Raw genomic sequence first — 27,963 nt, 5'->3', positions numbered from 1 at the left:
AGCTTTTGACACCATTCCTCACAAGCGACTTCTAATCAAGCTGCGGAGCTATGGGGTATCGTCTCAGTTGTGCGACTGGATTCGTGATTTCCTGTCAGGAAGGTCGCAGTTCATAGTAATAGACGGCAAATCATCGAGTAAAACTGAAGTGATATCAGGTGTTCCCCAGGGAAGCGTCCTGGGACCTCTACTGTTCCTGATCTATATAAATGACCTGGGTGACAATCTGAGCAGTTCTCTTGGACTATTCGCAGATGATGCTGTAATTTACCGTCTAGTAAGGTCATCCGAAGACTAGTATCAGTTGCAAAGCGATTTAGAAAAGATTGCTGTATGGTGTGTCAGGTGGCAGTTGACGCTAAATAACGAAAAGTGTGAGATGATCCACATGAGTTCCAAAAGAAATCCGTTGGAATTCGATTACTCGATAAATAGTACAATTCTCAAGGCTGTCAATTCAACTAAGTACCTGGGTGTTAAAATTACGAACAACTTCAGTTGGAAGGACCACGGGAAGGCGAGCCAAAGGTTGCGTTTCATTGGCAGGACACTTAGAAGATGCAACAAGTCCACTAAATAGACAGCTTACACTACACTCGTTCGTCCTCTGTTACAATATTGCTGCGCGGTGTGGGATCCTTACCAGGTGGGATTGACGGAGGATATCGAAAGGGTGCAAAAAAGGGCAGCTCGTTTTGTATTATCACGTTATAGGGGAGAGAGAGTGGCAGATATGATACACGAGTTGGGATGGAAGTCATTACAGCATAGACGATTTTCGTCGCGGCGAGACCTTTTTACGAAATTTCAGTCACCAACTTTCTCTTCCGAATGCGAAAATATTTTGTTGAGCCCAACCTACATAGGTAGGAATGATCATCAAAATAAAATAAGAGAAATCAGAGCTCGAACAGAAAGGTTTAGGTGTTCGTTTTTCCCACTCGCTGTTCAGGAGTGGAATAGTAGAGAGATAGTATGATTTTGGTTCGATGAACCCTCTGCCAAGCACTTAAATGTGAATTGCAGAGTAGTCATGTAGATGTAGAACTTGAAATTTATATTCATAAGAGAACAACTGGATTTCAGAGAAAAATATTTTTTAATCTGTTTGAGGAATTATTCTAAAATACTTAACCCTTCACATTGTTCAGTTTGCCTGGATGAGTATAAATGTCAAGATAACCATATTTCCCCTCTAACAATTAGTTTTTCTACACAATTATTGTAGACTGCATTTGTTACGCTACTGCTTACCACAATTTGTTATAACTGTTGTATTTTAATATACCATATTCAGACATTGTCAAATGTGCTTCTGTTCCTCAATATGTTAAGTATGACATTATGCTTTATATTTTTGTGTATTTATTTACATGTGGCCCTGCAGTCTAAGCGCTTCAGTCTGGAACCGCGTGACCGCTCTGGTCGCAGGTTCGAATCCTGCCTCGGGCATGGATGTGTGTGATGTCTCTAGGTTAGTTAGGTTTAAGTAGTTCTAAGTTCTAGGGGACTGATGACGACAGATGTTAAGTCCCGTAGTGCTCAGAGCCATTTGAACCATTTTTAATTTACATGTGATCGTAATTATTACACAGCATTTCACACTGGATTAAGTGCATATGTGCACAAATTAATTTTCTTTCCTTATGTATATGCTATATGTCACCCATCTGTCATTAACTGTTTGACAAGGGATGCTTTTCACCCTACCCTGCTATGCCAGCGGTTATTGCTATACTTCAATATAACATTATGTTTAGCGCAGACATTTTCATCTGCTCATCACGTGACTGCCCAGACAGTGATTGTATTGGCATAATGTCATTAATTTTACACTCATGATAGCCATCATGTTGCATCATATGCAGAAGATTGATCGGAATGGTAATATAAGTGTTACTTTATAAAATTTTCTTTAACATTCCACTACTGAAATCACATTTCAGGCGTACATTGTTTGAAGTTATTTTGGCAAGATGTCGTTCAGTTTTAATTTTAATGGTTAAAGTAACTCATGCGCATATCATTTACCCATATCGTGTACTATCAACCTTTGTTGAGTCTCCCTGGCAACCTTAGAGCGACCAGGGCACTTTCCCCACAGATAGCCTCTTTGGCCCTAGTAATATTAAGTTGCAAAAGTAAAGGATAAAATAAGAGAGAAACAATAAATGGCATACTATGATGATTTGTAGATTTCAACTCACGAAAACACATTTTAAAGTACAAATTATCAAGCTGTGTTCTTGCATTATCAAATCGTCAGTGTTTCAATCTCATTATAGCTCATCCACTAACATTCCATATAATCATATGTGAAGTATGGGACTAACAAAATTTTTGGGGAAGTTATAAACAATGTAGTTTTGAGAAACATTTTAATCTCTTAGGATACAGTACAATATTAATATTGACATTTGAGTTACAACAAAGCAATTACATATGTTCAATGTCCTCAGGTTACACAATATATTTTGTGCCAATAACAAGACAATTATATCTGGACAGTGTTAAAGAAACTTCCACATGGGAAAAATACATTAAAAACAAAGATTCCAAGACTTACCAAGTGGGAAAGCGCCGGTAGATAGGCACAATAAATAAAGCGCGCGCGCACACACACACACACACACACACACACGCCCACACACACACACACACACACACACACACACACACACACACACACACACAGAGAGAGAATTTCGAGCTTTCGCAACTGGTGGCTGCTTCGTATGGATGGATGTGCGAGTATATACCTACCTTTTTTTCCCCCTAAGGTAAGTCTTTCCACTCCCGAGATTGGAATGACTCCTTACCCTCTCCCTTAAAACCCACATCCTTTCATCTTTCCTTTTCCTTCCCTCTTTGCTGACGAAGCAGCCGCCGGTTGCGTAAGCTCGAAATTCTCTCTCTCTCTCTCTCTCTCTCTCTCTCTCTCTCTCTCTCTCTCTCTCTCTGTGTGTGTGTGTGTGTGTGTGTGTGTGTGTGTGTGTGTGTGTGTGTGTGTGTGTGTGTGTGTTTTATTTATATATGGATGTGTGCGCGAGCGCGAGTATATATCTATCCTTTTTTCCCTCCCTAAGGTAAGTCTTTCTGCTCCCGGCATTGGAATGACTCCTTACCCTCTCCCTTAAAACCCACATCCTTCCGTCTTTCCCTCTCCTTCCCTCTTTCCTGAAGAAGCAACTGTTGGTTGCGAAAGCTAGAAATTTTGAGTGTGTGTGTGTGTGTGTTTTATTTTATTGTGCCTGTCTACCGGTGCTTTCCTGCTTGGTAAGTCTTGAAATGTAAAAATAAGTATGAAATGGGCTTTTTGGTATTATGTATCTATCAGAACAAGTAGTAGTATGGCTAGAATTGGTGATAAAACATCCCACAGAACAATGTGAGGAGAAAAAAAAAAACACTTTCATATCACAGCTGTGTATCATAGGAGTGGTCCAATTTCCTGGATCAATTTACAAATGAGCCGTTGAAAGCCTTAGTGGTGTAAGACAAGAAACACAATTTTCGTTCTGAAACCACTAAACTCTCATTATAATGAACTCGTTACTAAATGCAGACTCATTAAACTACATGTAGCTACAAATTAAGATAATCATTTCATCATCAAAATACATGTCGCAAATAAAAATTGACCAGCCATTGACAAAATTCACAATGGCTATATACACCCTGGAGAAGAAACTGTTTAATGCACTGTCACCAGAAGTGCACACAATCTCATTAAAATACTTCAGAAAGGTTCTCTAAAAGGGGGTAAAGCTTTCATATGTACCCTCAAACACAGCTATAAAAGGGAAAATTAAATAACAGAGAGGATAGAAGTGTGTAAAGCAAAGTTCACAAATTCATTGACCTTTAAAAAGAACTAATTTCGTGTATGCTGTTCTCAATTATTTTTTTATGGAGTGAATCGGTTGCACATTTTGCAGCATGTTTCTGACATGTCAGCAGGTACCTTTTCGCAATAGCTTTGATCAGCAGTACCAAGTGATTATCTAATGGGTGCTTATCCTTCATGTGCTCTCCAGATTCCTCACACAGGCTGGAACAGAAAAGTGCCAAGTACCTCTGACACACATTTAGTATTAAGATCTTTCACAGGAACCCTCCTATTTCCTGCACTGTATTTTCGAAATACTTTTTCAGAACACATACAAATGTCCACAACATCGTCAGATGGTGCAATCAAACCACCTCTACTCTTTCTGTGTATAAGAGAATAGGCAGTATGACTCCCTTCCCCTCGCAACACTGACAAGCATGTTTCACACTGTAAAGTTCTCTCTAAGTGACAAACCACAAATCCTGAAATATAAACAATAATATGGGTTGCCACTTCAGAGAGAATCATTTCAGCTTCAACGTAATCATGATCATGGCTCACCAAATGGGTTTCCATATCTAATAATTGGCTACGTTCATTGGTGAAATTGATTTGCTGTTACATAGTCTGACCACTGTATGTCAAAATAGGGATATCTTCCTGGGCTATACAATTACCTCTGTCTGATTCACGGATTTCATTGTGAATCAGGAGTCTTATAGGCAGATATGAACTGTCGAGCTGTTGGATTGTTATTCCACCCACCACGACTACGGATTGCACTAAAAAACATCTCCAAATGATCCTGGGAGCACTTATAAATGGGGAGGAACTTCAACATAGGTGCAGAGGATTGTGGTCCAAGCTTTGTATAGAGGTGCAAGACACTAGAAATACACACTAGGAAGCCAATGAAACCTGTTTTTCTGTTACTGTCCACAACTCTTTGTCCCTGACACACAGTAAGTGTTTTGATGTATGCCAGAGCCCCCATTAAAAATTCTTCACAACCTTGAAATTATGAACATTCAAAGGCTGCTTCCACTCATTCTGCAGAACGCTTCTGGAATTTAATATATCAAACAGGCAGTTGAATATCCTTATAAATTTTATTGTAGCAGAAGCATCTTCAAAGCCTGGTATCTTCATATCACAGCAGTACTGTATTGCGTCTGCCACGGAAGTGCTGAGCAGCTGGGCTGCTAACCTAACTTTCATTTTGTTATTCACAAAATTGATGTGGCTACTTGTAATGCTGTTGCCTAAGTGGAGACCTTCTTTCACTTTTAACTTATGCAGTAGTTCAAATAGGTACCATGAAATTACATTACTTTGCCCATCCCAAAAATGTTTTCTCTCCCCTAATGCATTTCTTACAAGTTTTAGCATATGGGGTGGATCTAACAGAAATGCAACTTCAAAATTGTTACCCTGATAAAAAAAGGTGGTCTTTATCCATCAACGTCAGTATTGCACCCTAAGCATTTGGCCATAGACATATTGGAGGCACAACTGTCACACGAGAGACACTACTTGAATGCCACTGGCACGGCTAATGCAAATGAGCTTTCTCCTCCCCAGTCAATCCACATGTCAAAAAAGTACCCTACTGGTAGCTTCCATGACCCATTAATTGCGACTAACATTAATACAAAGGCCTCTTTAGCTACAGGTAAACTTTCCATAGCAACAGAGGACCCCATATCTATGTACCCATAATACTGTGTTCCATCAAATTCTATTTGTTGCCTGATTGCAATTTCATCCATTAACAAACTGCATAGAATTTTATTAGTCTGGCCCTGATGAGAAGCTTTTGCTTTAATAATGGCAAGTGCCTCCGTGGTAAAGCCAGGAGCACCATCCACACCCTGGTACAACCTTGCTAATGTTCTTGGATGTGGCAGACACGTGTCATAGCAGCATCTAACATATTTATACGCTTGTGGGGAATAAAAGTTTAATGTAAGAGCAAACGAACGTAGCTCAGGGCTGTAAGTTCTAGGTGCACTCTTAGAGTTTGCCTTTGCTGCCTGTTGTTGCAACAGCTGCTTGTGCATTCCAGGTATGCTTGCAATAACACTTACTGTTTTCATTCACGAAATGTTTTCTTCTCAGTTCTTCCATTACTGCGCTAAAACATGCCACTTTTTTTATTAAACAGTGCTTGGATCGCTGAAGAACTTTGACTTTCTTCCTATAATTTTCATTTTTTTGTCAGCAGCACACCCACATCCCTCTTAAGGTTCCTCACTATTGGTGTTTCTTCAGGATTTACATCCAATGGTGTGGTGGGATTAGCAGGGTGAGAAGCTTCAGCCTGAAAGCCACTGGCAGTGGCTTCATCTTGAGTTCTGCATGTAGCAGTTAAATTAACTGGACATTTTGATGTCTGCTGCCTTTGTGTTGGTGGTTGTCTATTCTTCTGTTCCTACAGAAAACAAAGATTGAAAACAAATAAAAACTGTTCAATTACACCTTACAGCCTACTTTTAATTATTTGCATTCCATAATGCATTTATATATTTGTAGATTCTAGTTGGATTTGTTACTATTTATTTGCACTACTAAGACAGTACAGAAACACCTGTGGATGTGGGGGGATAAGAAACCTGCCTTTATGAAAAGCTGCAATTTGGGGGGGAGTAATCGATGTACTCTCAGTGCAGTAAGAAAGTGTCAATTTGGTGGTTTTGGATCCACTGTATGTTTTGAAATTGTAGCAATGTACACTTGAACCTATGATATATTATACAAACTATCTTACACAATTAAGCACTTTTCCAATATGATTATTTGTCAATGCCCATAACAAGAGTAAATGCAATGTTGTTACTGGGACATTTAAGTAGTGTTTTTTCATTAGACACAAATGCTTACATGTGTGAAACTATTATCAAAGAATACTGATTCAACTTTTTGAATTTTCCAAAATGGATGATTAAGTAATTAATGACTGAAAGAAGTAAAATTAAATATGACAAAGAGGAAGAGCAGATTGACAGTTATAACTTGACTTAATGTCTGAAGTCTTGTTACACAGAAATAAAATTACACAAAACACACAAACACTCATGAAAAAAAAATGGAAATTTACACCTGAAACTGTGATAAAACTATGAAAATACTGTTACATGGATTAACTCCACTGTAACCTGCACATTATTGGTTATAGACAAAAACACAACTGAAATTAAAGGCCTAATTAAAACATTCATACTTTCTGGCATTATGTTTATTTCCTAGTTTTACAGGAATACAGAATCAGTATGCTGATTTCACGTAGACTACCTTTTGTAAGTGAGATGGAAATGTAGCACTTTCCCTGATCCGAACACTCGAAACTGAATTTCGGTCAATATCTTCTTCTCAAAACTGCTGGGAACATATTTTGCTCCATTTGTTAGGTATCCAGTCTTTCCTTCTTACCATATGAACCCACAGAGCTCTACGAGCTTCATTGATCAGAAATCTGAAATAAAATAAGAAGAAAACAGTTTCACAAAATGTAAACAAGGCCGCACATCTCACGAATATAAACGGCAATATTTTACGAATGCTGCCACTTACGCATGGAACGTGATTCCTTTTAACTTGGTAGCGCTATTCCAACGGTTAGTACACTCGTAAACAACGCAATCTGGTAACACACTAGCACAATCAGAAATGAGTCTTCTGACCCAACTGCAGTGGCAGAGCTCGGTTTGTCGGCTTAAAGTTTGTGACGTCGTGGCATCTCCCCTCCTTACACCTCCATGGTTACTACAGTAGCGTCCTTGCTATTATTTTTGCTTTGGTCGATAACAGTACATGATAGAGGGCCAAACTGTTTAGGCCACAGTAATTACTTGTTTATACTATATTTTGTAAGCTATAAGATTGTTTTAAATGTTGGTATATATTGGTTTAATGGCTTAATAGTAACTACTATGTTACTTTAAGTGGCAGAAATGCAGCTTAAGTGATCGGCTATCCATGATGTTATGCCGGAGACGGTGTCGTGGTTTCAAGTATTTAATTAGTAGCTGACATCCTTCACATTGCAGTACACCACCAGCCACAAGCAAGAGGGTTATCAATATACGATTTTGTCCTTTATATGTTTATAGAGATTCCTGTTTATTGTATGTCTGAAGATGATCTTGTAATAAGATCAAAACCGATCACCACATTAAAAAATTTATGGAATCAAGACTGCTTTCAGTTTATTTATAATACTTATTGATAGCTGTTTCTTATAACAACTAGGTTCTTTAAAATGTTTTGATATTTTTAGTTACAATGTGTGTTACATTTCTCCTCCTGTTTTAGAGAGAATAAATGTCTGTGTTGTTCATGTTGGGTTTGTCTGTAAGACAGGTGCAGAGGATGGATTCTGGCAAGAGATCATGTGATGATCTTCAGTTGGGGTGAATTCCACACTGGCAGTACCACCCTTCCATATTTTAAATATCTTAAAACTGCTGTTCTTTTCCCTTGCTTTAACTTGTTTCATTGCTTGAACACAATTCAGATAGCTGTGATGACAAGATTAAGGATCCTGGACTAGACTGTTAAATTATTTATATACTACATTACTATTACTATTTTAGTTGAATTTCCTCTGGAAGGAAGAAAGGACAGATAACGATACTGTTTAATCCTTTAAGAATCCTATTAAACATAATATGTAAATGAACTTCTTTTTTTATGATTTCATATGTGCACAGCTGCTATTGTTGTGTAACATCCCCCCCCCCCCCCCCCCCCCCCCTCTTTCTTGTCAGTGAAGTACGGGAATAATGTACTGATACATTTAACAATCATTTTCTGTGGTAGTTGTAGTACATCAAGGATGATGAATATGGGCTGCTGCAACGTTTCTTTTTGTGTTTTTATTGAACACTCAAAGCAATTAAGAATGTACCATATGTACCAGCCTTACAGTTTACTAATGCCAATAAATTTACATGAAGAATGTGACTGAAACGAAATTCGTACTACCATTGATTTGGTGCATTACAATTAGGTTTAGAGAACTGTACATGCTCTGTTTTAGAGGACTCCTTATGATTTTTAGCCCTTACATGCTAGAATCAAAACCTTTAATTTGTGTGGTCTGGAACCAGAGTGCATGTATATGTCCCCGAGGTAAGGAAGCAGTGGTATCCATTGTTTTGTAAAGATGTCTAGTATATTTCAGAAAGCACTCGTGCCTCAGACTAAAACGGGCATGTGTATGCCATCATTGGTGTTATGACTGGCAATGTAAGTTTCCAGATTAGACACATTAGAGCCTATTATATAGTGAGGGCAGCACATGGGTTACATAGTAGCTAAGTGACAGCACTCGGGGAACTTGTGCAGTTGAGAGACATGGTGGAAAATTGATGAAGTGATATGATGGATTTTTACCATCACAATCAGCATGTCATCTTACCACTTACTTATTGAGTGTAGTGTGAATGATTTAGTCCTGTTGAAATGATATTTGGAGGTTCTTCAAAAATGGTCAGTGCTGAGAGTTCTAAAACTTCCAGGGTGGTGGTGCCATTCAGATTACACTCAGTGAGTTGAAATAAAAGTTGTATCCAGTGGTGAACACTGATTCCACGTAATTCTGTCACACAACATGTTTCTGGCAAGCTGAAATGGTGACAAACCAATTTCCCGGTCCCCCTCCCCCCTCCCCCATCTGAACCCACATTCTGATGTTGATGCTGTGTCCTCATATGTCATTAAGACACAGTGTTACTTGCTTTGACATTTTTACTTTGTTCACTGTGTGCACTTAGCAGAACGCTGACCTTTGCAGTCATTAGAGAGGTCACGGCTAGGCGACTGAAGTTTAGATCGGGGCCAGTGGTAGTCACAGTGGAGCTTATCTATTGCTCATAGATTGGCAATGTGTCAGTTTCACATAGCTGGTGGAATGATCCTTTAACATAGCCGGTGGGAGGTGAGGAGAAACGGAATGTTTCTATTGCCAAAATAGCAACCTTTGTCTTGTTCACTGTTTTCAGTGTATGAGTTTAGAGAGAAATATTTTGTGATTATGGCAGTGAGTTCTATGAAGGGGGCTGATGTTGGTCCATGTCTTGTGGAATAGTAAGAGACGAAAATGTAGCAAATGTGGTGGCAAAATGAATTCGCATTCAATCAGTGTAAGCACACTTACTGGGTCAGTGTTTATAAATTAAATCTTGAGAGAAGGCAGTTTATTCATAATAGTAGTGTGTGTGATAAACATTGATCCACCTACCTCCTCCCATTATTTAATTACAAAAAACATTGATCCACTTGCTCAGCGTGCTTGCGCAGATTACGTGGAAACGCAGAGCAGAGAAATATTTCACTGCTTTCTTGACTATATCAAGCATTGTGATGCTGTCCTTGGTTTGCAGATACTAGCACAGTTTAAACAGTTGTGCCACAGACAAGGAGCAATTAAATTAATCCTTGCTTACTGCTCTCTTTCACCCTTCTTCCAAATATATTACTTGGAACACAGTCTGCCTGCTGTTCATTTTATTGACTGTGTAACATACAGCTGACACTTCATATGCTCCCATCATACCTCATGGCAAGTGATAACTACATTCCTGCATGAAACATGTAAGTATGCTACTGACCCTAGGCTAAACTTTTACCCTGTTGACCATGTGGGTCCACCATCAAACATTGCTGATATACTGTTCTACAATCCTCTAAGTAGAGATTCACTTTTTCTGTATTTAAATATATATTACTGCAGAACATTTACATTTAGCTCTGATATCTTGTACTGGTCCAAAACATGTAAAACTTTTAAAGTTAAACTATTCTTGGACCACATACTTTAGAAGACTTTTAGTTGTTCAGGTATTAATTTGTTTCAGGTGTAATGTCGGCCCGGGGAATACTTACCAACCCAGCAATGTTTGCTGGATACCATCAGACTCCAGTGGAATGCATCCAGGAATGGATAACACTAGCCAAGGCAATGAAGGTTCCCTTCAAATGTTTTCACCACCATCTTGTGTTTATGCTGGAAAAAGTACTTGCCAAACAAGATCGTCTGATTTTTAACTGTCTGAAAGATGAAGAATCTGTTCTAAAGTATCTCAAAGATTATTTTGATATTTTCCCAAAAGAAAAATCACAGAATTTCGATCCAGCTAATTTTACGGTCTGTGATTATTCATGTGTGTTAGATAGAAATTTGTCAGAGACCAAAAGTAAATTCTCTGAAGATACAAGTTCAGAAGCTATTTTAGAACATTGCTGTATTTTTAATGTGTAGCAGCTAAGAATCAAAAGCTAATATGTCGTCTTTAAATAGAAAACTTAATTATTTGCGGATATTTAACCAAAACTGTATTAGATGTTTTGTATTTATATCATGGCAAATCCCAATAGGGGGAAGTGTACTGCCATCTACAGTACTTCAGTAACCCTGCCTTTACAATTTCTGTGTTAGATTTCCGTAAGAACACTCTAGTAACTTCTTCACATGTTGCTGACCAACTTACGTACTTCATCAGTCATCTATTTGACTTGTCAGTTACGTCGTTTTATCTTAGTTTACCACTGAAATAGTACTCTTAATCCTTGATTTGCATGAATTGACAAATTTAATTTTGGTCCTCCTGATATCCTATAAGTGTTGTGCCTTTTCAGGTTCAGGTGATGGTTGTCTTTCCCTAAATTTATCTCGCAGCATTCTCTAAATTCAGTACTGTATGTCTAGAGTCTCTGTTCAGATGTGGTGTAGGTGCTGTCTGTTACTCTTTCAGAACATTGTCTGCCTGCTTAGCTGGGTAATAATGTGCTTGCCTGCCTTGCACTGGGCCCGGGTTCGATTCCTGGCTGGATTGGAGATTTTCTCCGCTCGGGGACTGGGTGGTGTTCTCATCATTTCATCTTAATCACCGGCTGCAAGTTGCCCAATGTGGTGCCAACTAAAGTAAGACTTGCACTTGGCAGCTGAACTCGCCTGGGACATCCTGGCCAACAATGCCACATGATTATTTCATTTTTCCAGAACATTATTAGGTATTCATCCTGGATATTGCCTGAACTACCACACACGGATTGACTCTACATCTATACTCAACAAGCCATGTTACAGTATGTGATGGAGGGTATACTGCTTAAAGATAATGAGAAACTATTGAGATGTGAATTTAGATTCTTTAGCTGGAACAATGTACTTTGCATCTGTTCCTCTAATTTGATCTGTTTGAACCCCATAGTGTAGATACTGGATGGCTATGATTAAAGTTCAGCTATTCATGGAGGTCCCTTGTGGGCTGTAATTGCATGGCAGCAGTAGATATGCTAATGCATTAATGTAGAACTGATTTACACTGGAAAAAATTAGATCTAAATTTGGCCCCAGGTGCAAATCTGGTGCCATACACTGTATAATGGTGTGACATCCATTTTCTCACTTAACAGTGCGTAATTTGAATGAACAGTATGGCAACAGAGAAGAGACTGTAAGCTGTTAGTGAAACTGTTTTATGTGAATGGCAGCAATTACAGTGCTGCATTAAGACTGAAAGGTTTTAGGAGAAGCCCAATGTCACTAAATGTTTTTAAGATTTTTGGAATGGGTGAACTTGGTGTGATACCTGGAAGAGGAAGGTGTCCTATCCCAGTGGAAGTTATTGATGAGGTTGCTGTTGCTGTAACTGATCATGCAGTATGGGCCCCTCAGTAGTGCTAGTGTTCGTGCATTGTCATGTGAATTGTCCATCCCATGGTCAACAGTGTGGAAAGTTTTGGAGCCTATTTTACACTTGCACCCATAAAATATCCAGAAGGTGCAGCAACATTCTGAATTTGCTCTTCGGTTTCTATTATGGATCATAGCTGATGAAATGTGGCTGGGCAATATTTTACTGAGTCACGAGGTACATTTTACACTATAGGATACAGTTAATGCACAGAACTGCCATATTTCGGGCACTGTTAAACTGTGTGGTGTGCATGAAGAGCCACTGATTTTACAGTATGTGGTTGTAGGTGTGGATTCACAGGCTGCTTTATTCTCAGTCCATTCTTCTTTGAAGAGAATCCACCCAGAGGACCTGTTAGAACATGCGATCTCTGCTTTGCAAGAGTGGAATTGCGTTGAAACAAGTTTCCGCACAGGGTGGGGCAACACTTCATGTTGCTCGTCCATTGAAAAGGTGTGCTTAAAGCAGTCTTTAACAAATGAGTTATCTCCAGAGGTTTTTGAGATGGATGGCCTGCAAGATCACCTGATCTGAACCAGTGTGACTTTTGTCTCTGAAGATATCTAAAAGAATGTGTTTGCCAGGCACGCTTGGTCTCTACCTGATCTGAAGGCTGGTAGACAGGAACATGTTGCTCATATTCCTCGAAAATACTGTGAGCAACAGTTAATTACCCCTTATGGATACAGCATCTTGTCGATGCCTCTGGAGCTCATATTGAACAAACTGTGTACGAAGTGGTTGATGATAAAATCAACATTGCGCTTTTTTCACTTGTTCTACCTTTTATGTCTGTGTCCCGTTCCTAAACCATTACATATGGAAACGTGCCTATATATCTATCTTGTATTACAGCACCAGATTTGCACCGGTTGGCCAAAATTGGAATTAATTTTTTCCAGTGCAGATTAGCCTGCATTAATGCATTAGAATATCTACCAAGTTTTGTTGTGCACAATTACAGCCCATATGGGACATCTGTGGGTAGCTGTACTTAAATTACAACCATCTGGTATGTAGGGGCTAAGAATATTTGTTGTTTCTGCTTTAAGAAACAGTTCCTGAATTTATCCAAGCAGGTGCTCGAATTGTGAGGTGTATTCCAGTGTATCTGGCAATTATGACATTCCAGCATTTCTGGCACTCTTTCACCAGTCAGATGAGACTGTGACCAGTTATGCTGAGCTTTTGTGTGTTCCATGTCCTCTGCTAGTATAACATGGTGCTGTGGATCCCATACAATTGATAACATCAACTGTGGGTTACTTTACACATATTTTTGTATTTTCTTGATTTTATGAAATGTGGTGAGTTATATAATTGACAGAAACAGGTTTGTGTATATAAGGGATCTCCAAATTTTTAGGCCATGAGAGCTACATTCCAGTTTGACTCTGTGGGGGCTGAATAAAACAGTATTTTGAAATTGAAGAACAACATTATAATGAAATTTGTGTGTGTTTAATGCAAAAACAATTTAGTGCAAATGTCAGGTACACTTTATTACTCTGCACTATACTTAGTGAGAGGTAACAAAGCTTCCTTCTTTAGACTTGTATTTCATGTCAGCTTGCAGTTCAGTGAATTCCACTTGCGGTGCTGCCTGAACATATTTCACAAGAAAGAGTTCTGGAAAATTTCGATCTCCTTGGAATGAGGCATCTAAATCTGAGAGCTTGAATGAGCTATCTTCCTTCAGATCAACAGAAATTCAGTTGCAAACAGAGTGGAAAACTTGAACCGTTTTCCCCCTTTGATGATGGGGAAATAGTGAAGCATGAGAAAATTTTCCATCTCACGTTTTGTGCGAAATGTAACAGTGTCAGCTCTAATATTTGTGCAAAGGTCACAAATAATACTCTCTGCCAATTTTAATATTTTAATCCGTTCATTCAAGTGGAGAGCAACATCAGCCAAAAATCTAATTTCCATAGTTATTTGTCATCTAACAGGACTTACAAAGGATTGCTTTTCTTATTAAAAAATATTTGTCTTTATCAAAGAAAAGAAACTTGACAAAATGTTACTGCATATTCAGAAAAAGAAAACGTGAAATAACAACACAGCAAATGAGTATGACGAGTAAGAAGTAAAGTCACCTGCTGGCAGAGTGCTGCTGGTGGCAGCTCTGTTCCTTCTGAGAAAGTGAAAGATACTCAAAGCAGCCAGCCTTAGTTAATAACGTACTACAGCTCAAAAGATCTGCAGTAAATTGTGAAGAAGACTGGTGTAAATGCACTTCCAAATTCTGTTCAGGATGTGACAGAGAACCCGTCAGATCTTGGAGTCTTACTGTTACGTACCAATTTGAGCTGCTGTTCAATGTCACTAGCCCTGATTACTCTCACTAATTTGAGCAGCGGTGTTAAGTCGTCCATAGTTCATGCTGCTTATCCCCAAGTGAGAGGCCATTTGGCTGTGTGTGTGTGTGTGTGTGTGTGTGTGTGTGTGTGTGTGTGTGTGTGTGTGTGTGTGTGCGTGTGCATTAAGATTTCTTGAAGTTGACAAAGCCTGGGAATTAGCAATGTTCATGTCGGATGCAATTCAGAGGGTCCAGTCCCATAGATCTTGATCAGTAATGGTGGGTGCGTAGACTCTCATGAGCAGTTCTAAATCTTCTATTTGTACAGTTCACATTATGATTTAAGAAAACAAAAACACCATTGCAGACTGTGTCAAGTGTTTTTCCCTCCTTCGTTTAATATTTAACCAATATTTCACTGCCTTTTCTTTGTCGCTGAAAAAAAAAAAACCCTTGGAAGGTATTGTTCTTTGGAACTGTAACTGCTACAACTGACATCACCCGAACCACAATTAATGGAATTGTCGCAGTTATTTCCTATTTCTTCTGACATAGCCAAAATTTCAAACGAAATGTCGATACCATTCAAATGAATGCCAAGATAATCAACAAACAAATGACAGACATGTACGTCATCAGGTAATTTCAGCGTGAAACCACACTCTTCATATTTCATCATTGCTAAATTAAGAATGTTAATTGGATTCCACATTACTGTGAAACTGGAAGAAAAACAGGTACTATTAGCAGGCACGTCTTACAAAATGACAATAAATATTAATTCAGCTTTATCTGTATTGTCAATACTTACCAATACTGCGAAAAGCAACTGATTATTTGTAGTAGATGTTACTTGAGTGGCTAATTCGAGGGAATAGTTCCTTTGTACTGTATTTTCAGAAAAAACTATCAATGAACGGTAACCTGAAACGCCCTTTACTAATTACAATCGGATTGCCGTGTTTTCTGTTTACATATGTACTGCCGACATTGTGTGTGTGTGTGTGTGTGTGTGTGTGTGTGTGTGTGTGTGTGTGTGTGTGTGTGCGCACGCGTGCATAGTTGTGCATACGCAGTTGCTACAGTGCTAGTAGGGGTGTACATTTCTAGTGCCACCTGGTGCGCTTCAACTTCGGTAATTATCAACTATTTTTAATACCTGCAGTGCCTCGTCGCAGCTAAAATTTTGACAGTGAATTTCTTTCATTGTCTTCTTCATGTCTAAAAAATTTCACGGTAGGTTTAGACATGTCTTATTGGACCATTCCCTTGTAAGAGATGTTCCATGGTAGCACGACCACATTGAGTGGCGATCATCTGATCCAAAGAAGTGAGCATGTTCTCGTCAGAGGTATTGTTCAGAAACAAAAAGTGTTTGTGGGGCGAAACATAGGAAGATAAGGCCAGGAACATAAATTAAGAAATGGACCATACTGACAGCTATGGTTTCCATTATTGTAGCTGCTAAGTGGAAAGTAAATCCTAGTGTCACTCCCACATTCCTGCTCTAGGTCTTGGCATATACCGATGAGTTGCCATATTATCCTGTTTTCTTAACTCTGCTGTTTCACTTCCCTTCTCCTTATCTGCTGCTTCTCTCCCCCCCTCTTCCCTTCCCCTTTCTATGGAAACTGGGGCCACACACTGTAAATTATCAGTACCCCCCTTAAACCACCGAGTTTGGATTACATGGGGCTCCTGAAGGGCTCGTGGGAGCTGCAGTTTAACGTTAACAGGCGACATCATCTGTATTACTTGGTAAAGGCCATTGTACCGTGACACAAACTTCTTAGTTTTCCCCTAGAGCACATACTGATTTGTTAACATAACCCACTGACCCACATGGTACTTAGGTAACATTGCTTTAACATCCAGCTCCCTTCCCTGTTACTCTAAAACCTTCATATTTCTTTTTACTTCTCTCCACATAAGCTTTGCTCTCTAGTGAAATACTTCACTGATGAGATGTCTCCTTGCAGTGGGGCTAGCAAAACTCGAAGGGTGATGACAACTGGTGCCCAAAAATTACTTCAGACTGGGATAACCTAGTGCTCTAATGAACTTGAGTTGTATGCACTGACAACGTAGGCCAATATGACATCCCAATTGTTATGCTGGAAATTTATCTAAAAACTCAACATTTTTGCAATTGTCCTGTGAACTTGTTCCATGCAAGTGTTTGCTTGAGGATGCAGAGCACTCTCCCACAATTTCTTAATGCACAACAGCCTGCATTGGTGATGCATTCATTCCAACATAAAATTTGCACCCTGATGTGCGATTATCGTTCAGGTGTTCCAAACTGAAGTATCCACTGGCGGACCGCTGCCTGAGCCACCGTCGTGCTTTGCTCTGGTAAAGCTACCATGGAAACGTAATGAGAAATGTGGTCAATAATGGTTAATATGTTAACGATTCCTGCTTGGTGTTTGTGCTAGGGGTCCTAAGATGTCCAATACTACCATTTGGATGGGCTTATTAGCTTCCGGTATTCACTGTAGTTTAATTTTCTTGTGATTTAGTCCTATACTTTGTCCACCCGGAATACAGTTTTTCGTGTAATGTTCCATGTCCTGCCTGAACATCATCCACCAATAATTCTGCTCTACCCTTCTCTCCATTGCTCTTTGACCCAAATGTCCTACTAAAATTAAATTACGTGCTTGTCACATACTTTGTCGTGGAAGCTCTGCAGACCATTTCGCATTGTTTGGTACAATACTTCATCCCCTGTGCAGAACTGCTGTTTAGCAAACTACTGACAGTCCGGGTTTGCACTTTGTGCTACCCTCCATTCACTTTCATCAATGCCTGCGCATTCCATAGCATGTACCTTATGGCTGAGTTCGTTTGTGTTAGCGTGCGACCTTGCCGGCCGATGTACTATCTCGTAATCAAACTCCCTTAACTGCAAGGCCTATCTTGAGAATCTACTGATTGGATCTTTAAGTCCTAAAAGCCACTTAAATTGTCTACCATAGAGGTAACAACGAAAGTACCCAATTCCAAAAATGACTGTGAGCATTTCCTCTTCCATTGTGGAATAACTTCTTTCAGTATTATTGAACTGCCGTGAAGTGTACGCTGTAGTGTGCTGCTGTCCGTCTACTGCCTGACTCAATAACTCTCGTTTGCAAAATTGATAGAATCACAAGAAAGAATAAATGGTTTTTCAAAACCCGAATAGACAAGACGAGACTAGATTTCAACAGATCTTTTAACGTCTGGAACGCCCCCTCACACTCAGCTGTCCAATGAAACTTCACTCCTTTTTGCTACAATTGCGTGATAGGTCTTAGAATTGCTGAAATTTTTGGACATATGTATGGTAAAAATTTGTGAGTTTCAAATAAGATAGCAATTCCTTTACCTTGGTGGGTGTTGCAAAATTTTGAACCACGTCAACTAACTTTGGATCAGTAAGAATTTCATCCTGCCCTATAACGTGACTCAAATACTTAACTCCTCGCAATACAAAATGATATTTCTATACAATCAACATTAATCATGTTGCCCATGAACGATCAAACACTTCGTGCAACCACTCCACATGTTTTGAAATATTCTGTGAATATATGATTGTCATCTGGGTATACCATGCACTGTTGTAGTTTTAATCTGCACAACACTCTGTCCAACAAATGCCGAAAGGTTGCTGGTGTGTTTTAAGTCCAAAAGGCATGTGGCAAAACTGAAATTGCCCAGTTACGGTTGAGAATTCAGCTTTTGGTTGGTCCTGTGGCATTACTTCCAAGTGGTGGTAACTACTACGGAAATCCAGTTTTGTGATGCACCAGCACTGACCAAAGTTGTCCATTTTCCGGTATGTTCGGCATATGATATGCATCAGACACCATTTTCTGGTTGAGGAAATGGTAGTCACAACAGAAACAATATGCTTTGCCACCATCTAGTGGTTTTTCATTGTAATTTTAATGGGAGCAGACCAGACTGCTGCTAGGTTCTGTGATGCCATCTCTAAGTTTCTGATAATTAGCTGTAAATTTATTGAAACTCGATACTGTACTTTGTAAACAGGTGCTTAACTTCTGTTAGGAATTTGGTGCTGAACAAACAGTGGCACAGGTAATGAACCTGATGGATTAAATAATTCCATGTACTTACGTGAAAGTTTTTCCATTAATACTCTGTTCTGTGCTTCCAGATGTGCTACCTCACTCCTTAGTGCTCACCAGTTGACAGGCCCTCCCAGCATTCTGTAATTTGCTGTAAAATCACGGTTTAGTACAGCCTCACTAACATTTCTAAATTCACAACCAGAGTACCCTGAAGCAACTTTACTTTCTCAGACAGGCACTACCCTTGTGCTGTCTACCTCCCAAACTTACGACACACTGTTGTGTGAAACAGCTAACTGCAGCTAGTACTTTATCTGCCAAAGGTTCAATGATACTCAGTGAGTTCTCTGGCAGTACCAACATCAATCCAGACTACCTTTTCTGTTAATTGGTTTCCCCTTGCTATGGGACAGACCTTGAGACAGTGAAGGTATTCTGGTTGCAGAGTCTAGCTGAAACAAAGTTCCATCCAGTTCTACCATATGCCGTTCCAGGTCAATTATGGCATGATGTGCAACCAAGAAATCAAGTCAATCACATTGTATATTCTGCTAATCATGGAAAGAACTTTTGCATCCACTTGGAAGTTAACCTCCCCACTCAGAACTTATACACTCCATTGTTGAGTGAATTTACATGCCCTCCACCTAGGCCACTTAACGTCCAGTGTGGTGTACTTAATCTATTTGCTCCAAGTACTCGCTTAATTGCAACCAATACCGGAGAACTGGTACGCAACAATATTTTACATAATTTGTCCCACATATAGCTGGTCAGAAAAAGAGAGGGCATGGTGTGGCTGTGGGACAGGGGAGTGCCCTGTCTGTGACTATCCCCAGCTGTAGGGTCCCCAGCTCTCGCCCCAGTCACGGCGTTTGTGGAGGAAGCATCCCAGGACAGTGGCGACAGTGCATAACCACTATGCACCCCTAGCAGTCACTCTCATCACAGGCAGCTGCCTGTTGATGGTGTCTGATGTTAGTTTCAAACATGGCATCACTCTGGTGCCTCGTAGGCAACGACCTGCATTACGATGGTGACTATAATTATGGCTATGAGGTGATACAGGTTCTGCATAACTCCAGTGCCTAATGACAGACAAGTGACGAGGTGGCTGTCAGTTCTTAAATACAGCTTTGTTGCTGATGTCTGCAGTTCTTCTTCCCGAGTAGGTCGGTGGAGTATTTTGGTGTTGATTGGCTGGTATAACTGATTACTCCCGTTGATGTTGACCCCCTGGTTTGTGGTGAGGAGCTGCTTGTCAAATCCTCAGCTGGCCAGTAACGCAGTGTTTGCCTTCACTTTGTGTAATTCGGGACTCCACTGACCCACTTATGTAACAGTATCATACCACTGAACTGCACAACAGAATGTCGCACACATACAACTTCTGGCTCCCAATATTCCATCACATTTTAACTAACTTCATTACTGTAAAATGCCTACATTTAACTAACTTAATCGCTGTAGTCATTCAAACCTCTACACGAAGATTCCACCCGACTGACATCGGGCATTTATTGGGATGATTCTATATGTTGAAAGGAAGCTGGTCAGGGCTTCTCTCTTCTGTGCCGTGAAGAATCTGACAAACCAGTCCACCTCTACATCTTGAGCAAGAGGGATGATTTTTCAGGTTTTTGATGCTGTTTTGTTGGGAGCACAGATGAAACGTAGACGAGATGAGCTGGGGATAGTTGTCTGAAACAGTGATTTGGGGAGTGCCTTCAATTGCAAAGATAGTCTCAGAAGACACTGATGGTAATGTCTGCTGTTGCAGACATCTGTCATAAAAGGAAAAATTGGGAGTGCGTGCACCACCAGCAACCTCCTAGTGCTCTGAAATGGTCCAGAGAAGTCAACATGCACATGCTACCATGAGCGATGGTGGAGGTCACACAGAGAACTGGTTTGGAGCTGTCTGATTTTGCAGTCAAGAATGGCCTGCTCAGACTGCATGTTCAAAATCTTTGTATTGTCACAACCAGTAAACATAATGTGAAGTGTGGGACTTCACATGCAGTATCACACAATGCAATCTGTGAAGCATGTATCTGGGAGCTTGTTGTGAGATCGGTGGCTTATGGTCCACTGTCAGGTGGTGTTTTGTGCCATACGGAAATACTCCCTTTGTCAAAAAAGTTCCAGGCTAGATTTTCTTAAAAACAAAATTGCATCCTTGCTCCTATCAGAGTTGTTGCCTTGGCTGTCTATATACAGTTGCAAATGTTTGTAAAGGTATTGGAAGCAAGTAAGGAAATTTTAAACTGAGATGCCTGTAAGCTCATTTGCCTCATCCTGTAGGTGGTCTGCAATATCATGGTGAAGTTTTCCTTTGTCATTTTTTCAATTGCGGAACAAGATTAAAATCGCAAGATGACAGGTTTGGTCAATATTACAATGTGGGATGGCAGTAGCAGAATGTCTGGGCAGATACTTCATTACAGATAAAGCAGTTTGTTATCTTGCATTGCCATGGAGTAAGAACCAGTCCTGAGGATACAGGTCAGGGCTGTGGTGTACAATTGCTTGTCACAAATGTTTCAAGACTTTGATGCAAATAGTTTGGTTCACTGTTTGTCCTGGAGGAACATACTCGTGGTGAACTAATCACTTATCAGAGAATACAATCCACATTGTCTTTGTTCTCGAAAGTTATTAGATTTTTTCAAAACTGGTGATCCAAGATTCTGGCATTTGGCACTTTGACACTTCATGTGAGGGCTAAACTGGTAGCACCAACTTTCATCCCCCAGCAATAGTCTTGGAAGAAAATGTGGGATCACATCTTATGTTTCTCGCAATACAGCTACAGAAATCCATTATTTATCGTAAACTAACATTTGAAAGAGCATCCCCAAACCTTTGGAATGCATTATCGTCCACAATTACGAATTGTTGCAGTGTGGAAATAATGAAATGTCAAGGCATTGTCTATTTTTTTCCCCCTGAACAATTTCCTTTCCATACATTACGAATTTAATGTTTAGCTCTTCATTACTATAAACGTCTTTATGAAATCTTTTTGAACGGTAGGGAAGATTAGATGTTCCTCCGACTGTTGCATACAGTCGTCTACACAGGCTACTCGTAGCCTTCTGGCACCGTTCATCCCCTGTCTCAAAGAACCGCCACACATCCGATCTACGTTTTGACATACCTAGGATCGAATTATTTTACGATTAAAAATATAATGGTTACTCAGATAAAGTCTAGTCACATTTACAAGTAAATTTGTGAATGTTCATTAACTTCAAAATACCTACTTCCATGTGGTATACAAATACACGTGCCTGCCAGTTCAAAGCAATCACCTCATTAGTTATGCCTCCTGCGCTAGTACCAGGAACACTTCAGTGGAGCGCACTTGTCAGAAGCTCCGTTTGACCAGCGATATTCCACCGCGCCCTCCGTTTCCTCAGATTAGTTTGGTGCCTCCAACGATAATACCCGTGATCACCGGATGTGGCGCACTTGTTGCATCTTCGATTTACCCACCAGTTAACAGCATGCGCAGACCAGCACTGCTTTCCCAAGTCGTGGCCATTTCCTCTGTGTCTCATCAAGTTATCGTGGCCAAACAGGACATACTGTTCTGGGATTACAGATACTGAAAAATGTGGGATATGGTCTTACTAATACATCTGCGGAGTTTCCGTACATAATATTCCTCTATATTAATTCCGTGTCTCCTTACAATGAGAAATACATAACTTTACAATATTTTTAACAACATTATCCTTTTAACAAAATAAATCAAACAATATACATTTGCAAATTTCGCAGATATGGTTTATGAACGTCTACAGCATCATTAGTTACACTTCGACCTCGAGATGGCAGCACATGTCACTTCACAACATTATTTCTCGCTACATCCGCTAGATGGCATATGCATGTAGTTAGGCACACACTATGAAGCGCTTGTTTACTCATGAGGGCAGGCAGGTAGCGTTGAGTGTTGCTGACCTTTGCAATGTAATGTTGTTATGGGAAAAAATTATGATGATTCGGAACTTACTGTCAATGATCGTAATGATTCTTCCATTATTACAATATCCACTGGTAATGGTTAGACATACAACCACTTTATAATGGAGCCACACAACCCTCCCCATGAAAGGTTCACGTGCCAGATTAAATCACCGATATATACTTCCGGTACACAAATACACCACAAGTCCATGTTGACATCCTTCCGGTAATATAATACACCATTTTGCACAGTATAAACCAGCCACAGTGGCCGAGTGGTTCTAGGCGCTTCAGTCTGGAACCAGGCAACCGCTATGGTCGCAGGTTCGAATCCTGCCTCGGGCATGGATGTGTGTGATGTCCTTAGGTTGTTAGGTTTAAGTAGTTCTAAGTTCTAGGGGATTTATGACCTCAGATGTTAAGCCCCATACTGCTCAGAGCCATTTTGAAATTACAAAGAAACTGAACAGTTAAATTGCTGCCTGATAAAGACTGACTGATTCTGCATCTTCCAGTGCAACTGGAGAACTGAACCCAAAGCCAATTAAACAAAGTGTGAAGTCCCTCTATGCCTACACTGTCATGGTGACCATCACAAAAATTCTACTGTCATCTCTGTGTTGTTAGTTTGAATTGATGAGACCGTGGGATGTGGGGCTGTGATGTCTGTACATCTGGATAGGCCCACCTACTAAAATGGGCCCATCTAGGAAGTAGAAATGGTCGAAAAGTGAACATGCCATGGTTCTCATACAAGTGGCCAATTGGTCATAAATCGATTGCACATTGTGTTGGGTTTTGTTTGCTTTTGATGTGCAGTGCTGCTTCCCTGCATTGCCGGATGGTTGGCTGGGTACATTCAGACGGCATTGCCAGTCTAATCACTGCCATGTACATGGAGTCCGAGAGTCGCCTCTTCCATGTGGTTCACCTGTTGAGCATTGGGTAAAGCTGTTTGAGCCTCGCATTAGCTCAGTTGTTTACATATTGTTAGTGGTCCCCTGATGTTAGTTTCTGGTCCAACCAGACTCCGAGGTACCTAACTTTTGCACAGAAATGTACTGTGTGTGAGTTTGTAGTGTTATGTTATTTGTATGCTGTGTTGAAGTATGTGCAGTTTTTTTTCAGTTTTCGAGTGGACAGAATTGCTTCATACTTGTCATTGTTTACTTTAACGTGCCATCGTTCCAACCCAGGCTCAGCAATTTTTAGTGCAGTCTGCAATCATGGATTGGTCTTTGATGGCTTCCAACCTTGTGCTACAATGATAGTGTCATCCGTGTAGATGGCTACCATCGTTTTTTGTGTGGTTGGAAAGTTGCTAATACGGAGGTTGAACAAGAAGCCCCCAGGACACTGCCTTGGGGTAATCCTGATTGTGCACTGTGTTGTGTTGACTATTTTGCCCTGAACATCAGAGCTGTATGAGTATACGAGCCATAAGAGTCCATTGGAAAAACCAGTGTCACTGAGTTTGCAAATGAAGCAGTTGTGCCATAGACTATGGAAAGCCTTCTTGATGTCCAGGAACACAGACTCTGTGGCTTTGTTGGTCTTGTTGTGGTGTATAATACCTTCTACTGTGTGGAGGAGTTGTGTTGTGGAGTGGTAATGCCTTAATCTGAATTGCTCCAGTCTCAGAGTGTTGTTCATTGATGCAGTGCCTTGTGAGACATTTGAGAATAACCATCTTAGCAATTTCATACAATGAGGACAATGATTATTTCTTACTAATGGTGTCTCAAGCATTTACTATATACAGACAAGGGCCACCTAAATCTTGTAGGAAATGACCTTCACATACATTGGAGCTGCATATGTCACCAAATGTCTAATCAGTGTCATGTACTTGGACCTCAACACCCTCCTATTTGGTGTGCCTTGCCTGTTGTACATTGGGTAAAGTTGTTAGAGCGTCAAATTTATTCTATTGATTGTGTTTGCTTGTTGTCCCCCAATGGTAGTTTCTGGTCCAACCAGACACTGAGGTACCTAACTTTCGCACAGGACTGTACTGGGCTGTGTGTGGTTTAATTAGTGTGTAGTTTTGATGTTCGCACAGTTGTTTCAGTTTGCAGTTGTTGACAATTACCCACACAGCCCCTGTGGCTTAATTGGTGTTGTAGCCCTGTGTAACATGTTATACTGCATGGAGGAGTTGATGTCTTTTTAGCAGTGGTGATACCTGAATCCGAATTGCTCCAATCTAAGGCTGTTTGTGTTGATGCAGTGCCTCGTGAGTCACTTGAGAATAAGCTTCTGAAAACTGTAGCTGCGAGAGCACGGCAGACTAATGGGTCGGTAATTTTATGAGAAAAGACAAGGTGGCGGCCTGCTTTTATGATGGGTAAGTTTGGTGCATGCATTAAACGATATCAAAAGTCAATACACAGCTTGTGTTATCTTTGATACACTGTGTGCATTTCATAATATAATGCCTGTCTTCACCTGTGTGCAAACAGACTCACCCATACTATAATGGTAGTTTGGATGTCCAATCATTTATCTAAAGCAGCTAGGAGCAAATTTCTTCATTCTCAACTACAAGTTTTCATTCTTCATGGTATCTTAGAACAAGAAGTGAGAGAGATGCATGCTGAAATGCTACTTAAAATGATACATAACAATAAATTTTGGATAAATTATCCACTCACTAGCTTACATTGCTAGTAAATTTCATACTGTGGGAACAGTGATTTTTTTTTTTTTTTTTTTGTTACTGGTGCCTCAAACATTTACAGTATATGTACAACTAATTAAACTAATTGTTCTAAAACATAATAGGTATATAAGACATTAATAAACTGAAGTGTGTACTGACTGGAAAGAAATGCAGTACTTACAAGTCACATTCTAAAAAAAAATCTAAGCCGGAAAGGCGACGTCATGAAAAGTTGTAAAAATTATAAGATGGTGAGCTGCTAAGGGCTGCTCGTACCTGAGTGAACACGGGTTGCAACAAAACTGATGTGCTCATGTTAGAAAGTGTGGGCAAGTAAACATGGTGTTGTTACAAGCGCCATCTAGTACCGCAGAAACAACTAGGCTACTGTACATTCAAAATTAGACACATGAAATTGTCATGAAGCTGATTCAGGCATAACGTAAGCACTAATAGTAATAAGATAAAGTTACATATTTATCTGCTTTAAACTGAGATACATTTTGTAATGTAAAAAAACGTCAGTTATGACATACAAGAAAACAGCAAAGACATAACAGGAAAATAACATTTCGGCAAACTGCATAAGGAAATCTGAATCAAAGATCAAGCAATGGCTTTATACAGTCAAAAAAAGTTTTTATTTCGCAGCTGCAGCTGTTCATTGAGAATGTGGCCATCATGACGAGATAGATGTTTGAAAATCTCCAATTCCTCTAAAACATCTAACCTACGCCCCTTCTTTTCGGTATGCAGAATATTGCTATCGCCAATGGCTTTAGATGATCGGCAAAGGATGCATTTCTACTGTCATCTTCAGTACGGTGTGGACTCGTCATAATGTCCTGCGTGTCTTACATGTGTGCAGCTAGACTTGCTCCTTCGATAGCATTCCGTGTTTCCCATGTATTATCCCATGCAGATAGTAGGAAATTTCATCATTCCAAATTACAACTTTTCATTGTTACACTGTGTCTTAAAACAAGAAGTATATGTGATGAATGTTGATATGCCGGTTCAAATGCTATATAAAAATAAATATTTGGATAGTGAATCTTTCAACAATCTCTCAGAAATAGCAAATTCATAAAGTAGGATAGTGATTATTTTTTATAACGGTGCCTCAAGCGTGTGTACAATATATAGAGCGGGCACAAAAATCTTGTATTAAATACCTCATCTCATCACTGGAGCTGCTCCATCATCAGAGGTTTAATGAATGCCATCTAAATTTTTTTCAGTTATTTCTGTTCAGTATGATTAGCCTGTAAGATATTTGACAATCACCTTCTCAACAACGTTGCTTAGTGAGCATGGAAACTGAAATACCACAATTTTGGCATGGTTATACAATTCTTCAGTTGGGTAACATGCACTGTACAATCTCAAAAGTTGATGCACTTCTACTATTAAATTCGATAAGGTGTGAACTTGTAATAATGTCCTACCTGTCTTTACCTGTGTGCAACTAGAATTGCCAATCGTGGAAGTCTGTATTACCCATGAATTACCCAAAGCAGCTATTAGGAAATTTCATCATTCTGAACTTCAACTCTTCATTCTTACACTGTATCTTAAAACAAGAAATCCGTGAGATGCATGTTAAAATACCAGGTAAAGTGCCATGTAGAGTCGGTTTGACAGCTGCTTGTTCAGTAAGCTTAACATATGGGGCACTTAAGAATCACCTTCCCAAACAGCCTTAATGAATAAGCACAGCAGACTCAGGGCCAAGGGGAAAGCATGTTTTTATAACGGATAATTTCAGCTGCATGAATTGCATGATCCCAATACCAAAAGTTCAAGGATTTCTACTGTCATGTTTGATACCATGTAAACTTGTCATAATGTCATGCCCTCCTTACCTCTGTGCAATTGGGCTCTCCACATTAATTGCGGGATCTCTGTTTCATATGATAACCTCAAGCAACTATTAAGAAATTTCATCTTTCTGAACTACAACTTCACATTCTTACATGGTACCTTGAAACAACAAGTGTGTGTGATGCACATTGAAATGCCATTTAAATGATGAATAATATTAAATTTTTCGAATAGTGACTCCACCTATAATCTTACTGCAATGTACAGTCGGGTTGACAGTTGCACTTTTAGTATGTTTAGGTTGCGACGTATTAGAGAATCACCATGCGAACAATGTTGATGAGAAAGCACAGCAGACTGAGGGGTCGCTCATTTTCCCATATGAGCCTTGATGATAAAGTGCTGTTACAATGGTTGACTTCGCTTGCTTGCATTGAATGATCCCAAAAGTTGATGCATTTCTACTGTCTTCTTCAATACAGTCGTAACTGATCGTAATATCATGTTGTCTGTTCTCGCCTGCCACTCGACTTAATAGGGGGGTTTGGCTTTGACATTAATTATCCCAATCGCTTGATAGAAAATGT

At 39.8% G+C, this 27,963-nt stretch overlaps 1 protein-coding gene across 1 annotated transcript in view; it reads left to right on the top strand.

The window, feature by feature from the left end:
• Nucleotides 1-27,581, top strand: part of LOC126299377 (tRNA-dihydrouridine(20a/20b) synthase [NAD(P)+]-like) — a 55,538-nt gene extending 27,957 nt beyond the window's left edge. The window contains exon 6 of the mRNA XM_049991241.1: nucleotides 10,690-27,581. Coding sequence (XP_049847198.1) covers nucleotides 10,690-11,093 — 404 coding nt within the window. The 3' untranslated portion in view covers nucleotides 11,094-27,581. The remainder of the gene's footprint in view (nucleotides 1-10,689) is intronic.
• Nucleotides 27,582-27,963: the final 382 nt, after the last annotated feature.

The sequence above is a fragment of the Schistocerca gregaria genome, chromosome X (assembly GCF_023897955.1).
Source record: "Schistocerca gregaria isolate iqSchGreg1 chromosome X, iqSchGreg1.2, whole genome shotgun sequence".
Classification (NCBI taxonomy): Eukaryota; Metazoa; Arthropoda; class Insecta; order Orthoptera; family Acrididae; genus Schistocerca; species Schistocerca gregaria.
The sequence above is the reverse complement of the archived record's forward strand: the minus strand, read 5'-3'. Positions and strand labels throughout refer to the sequence as shown.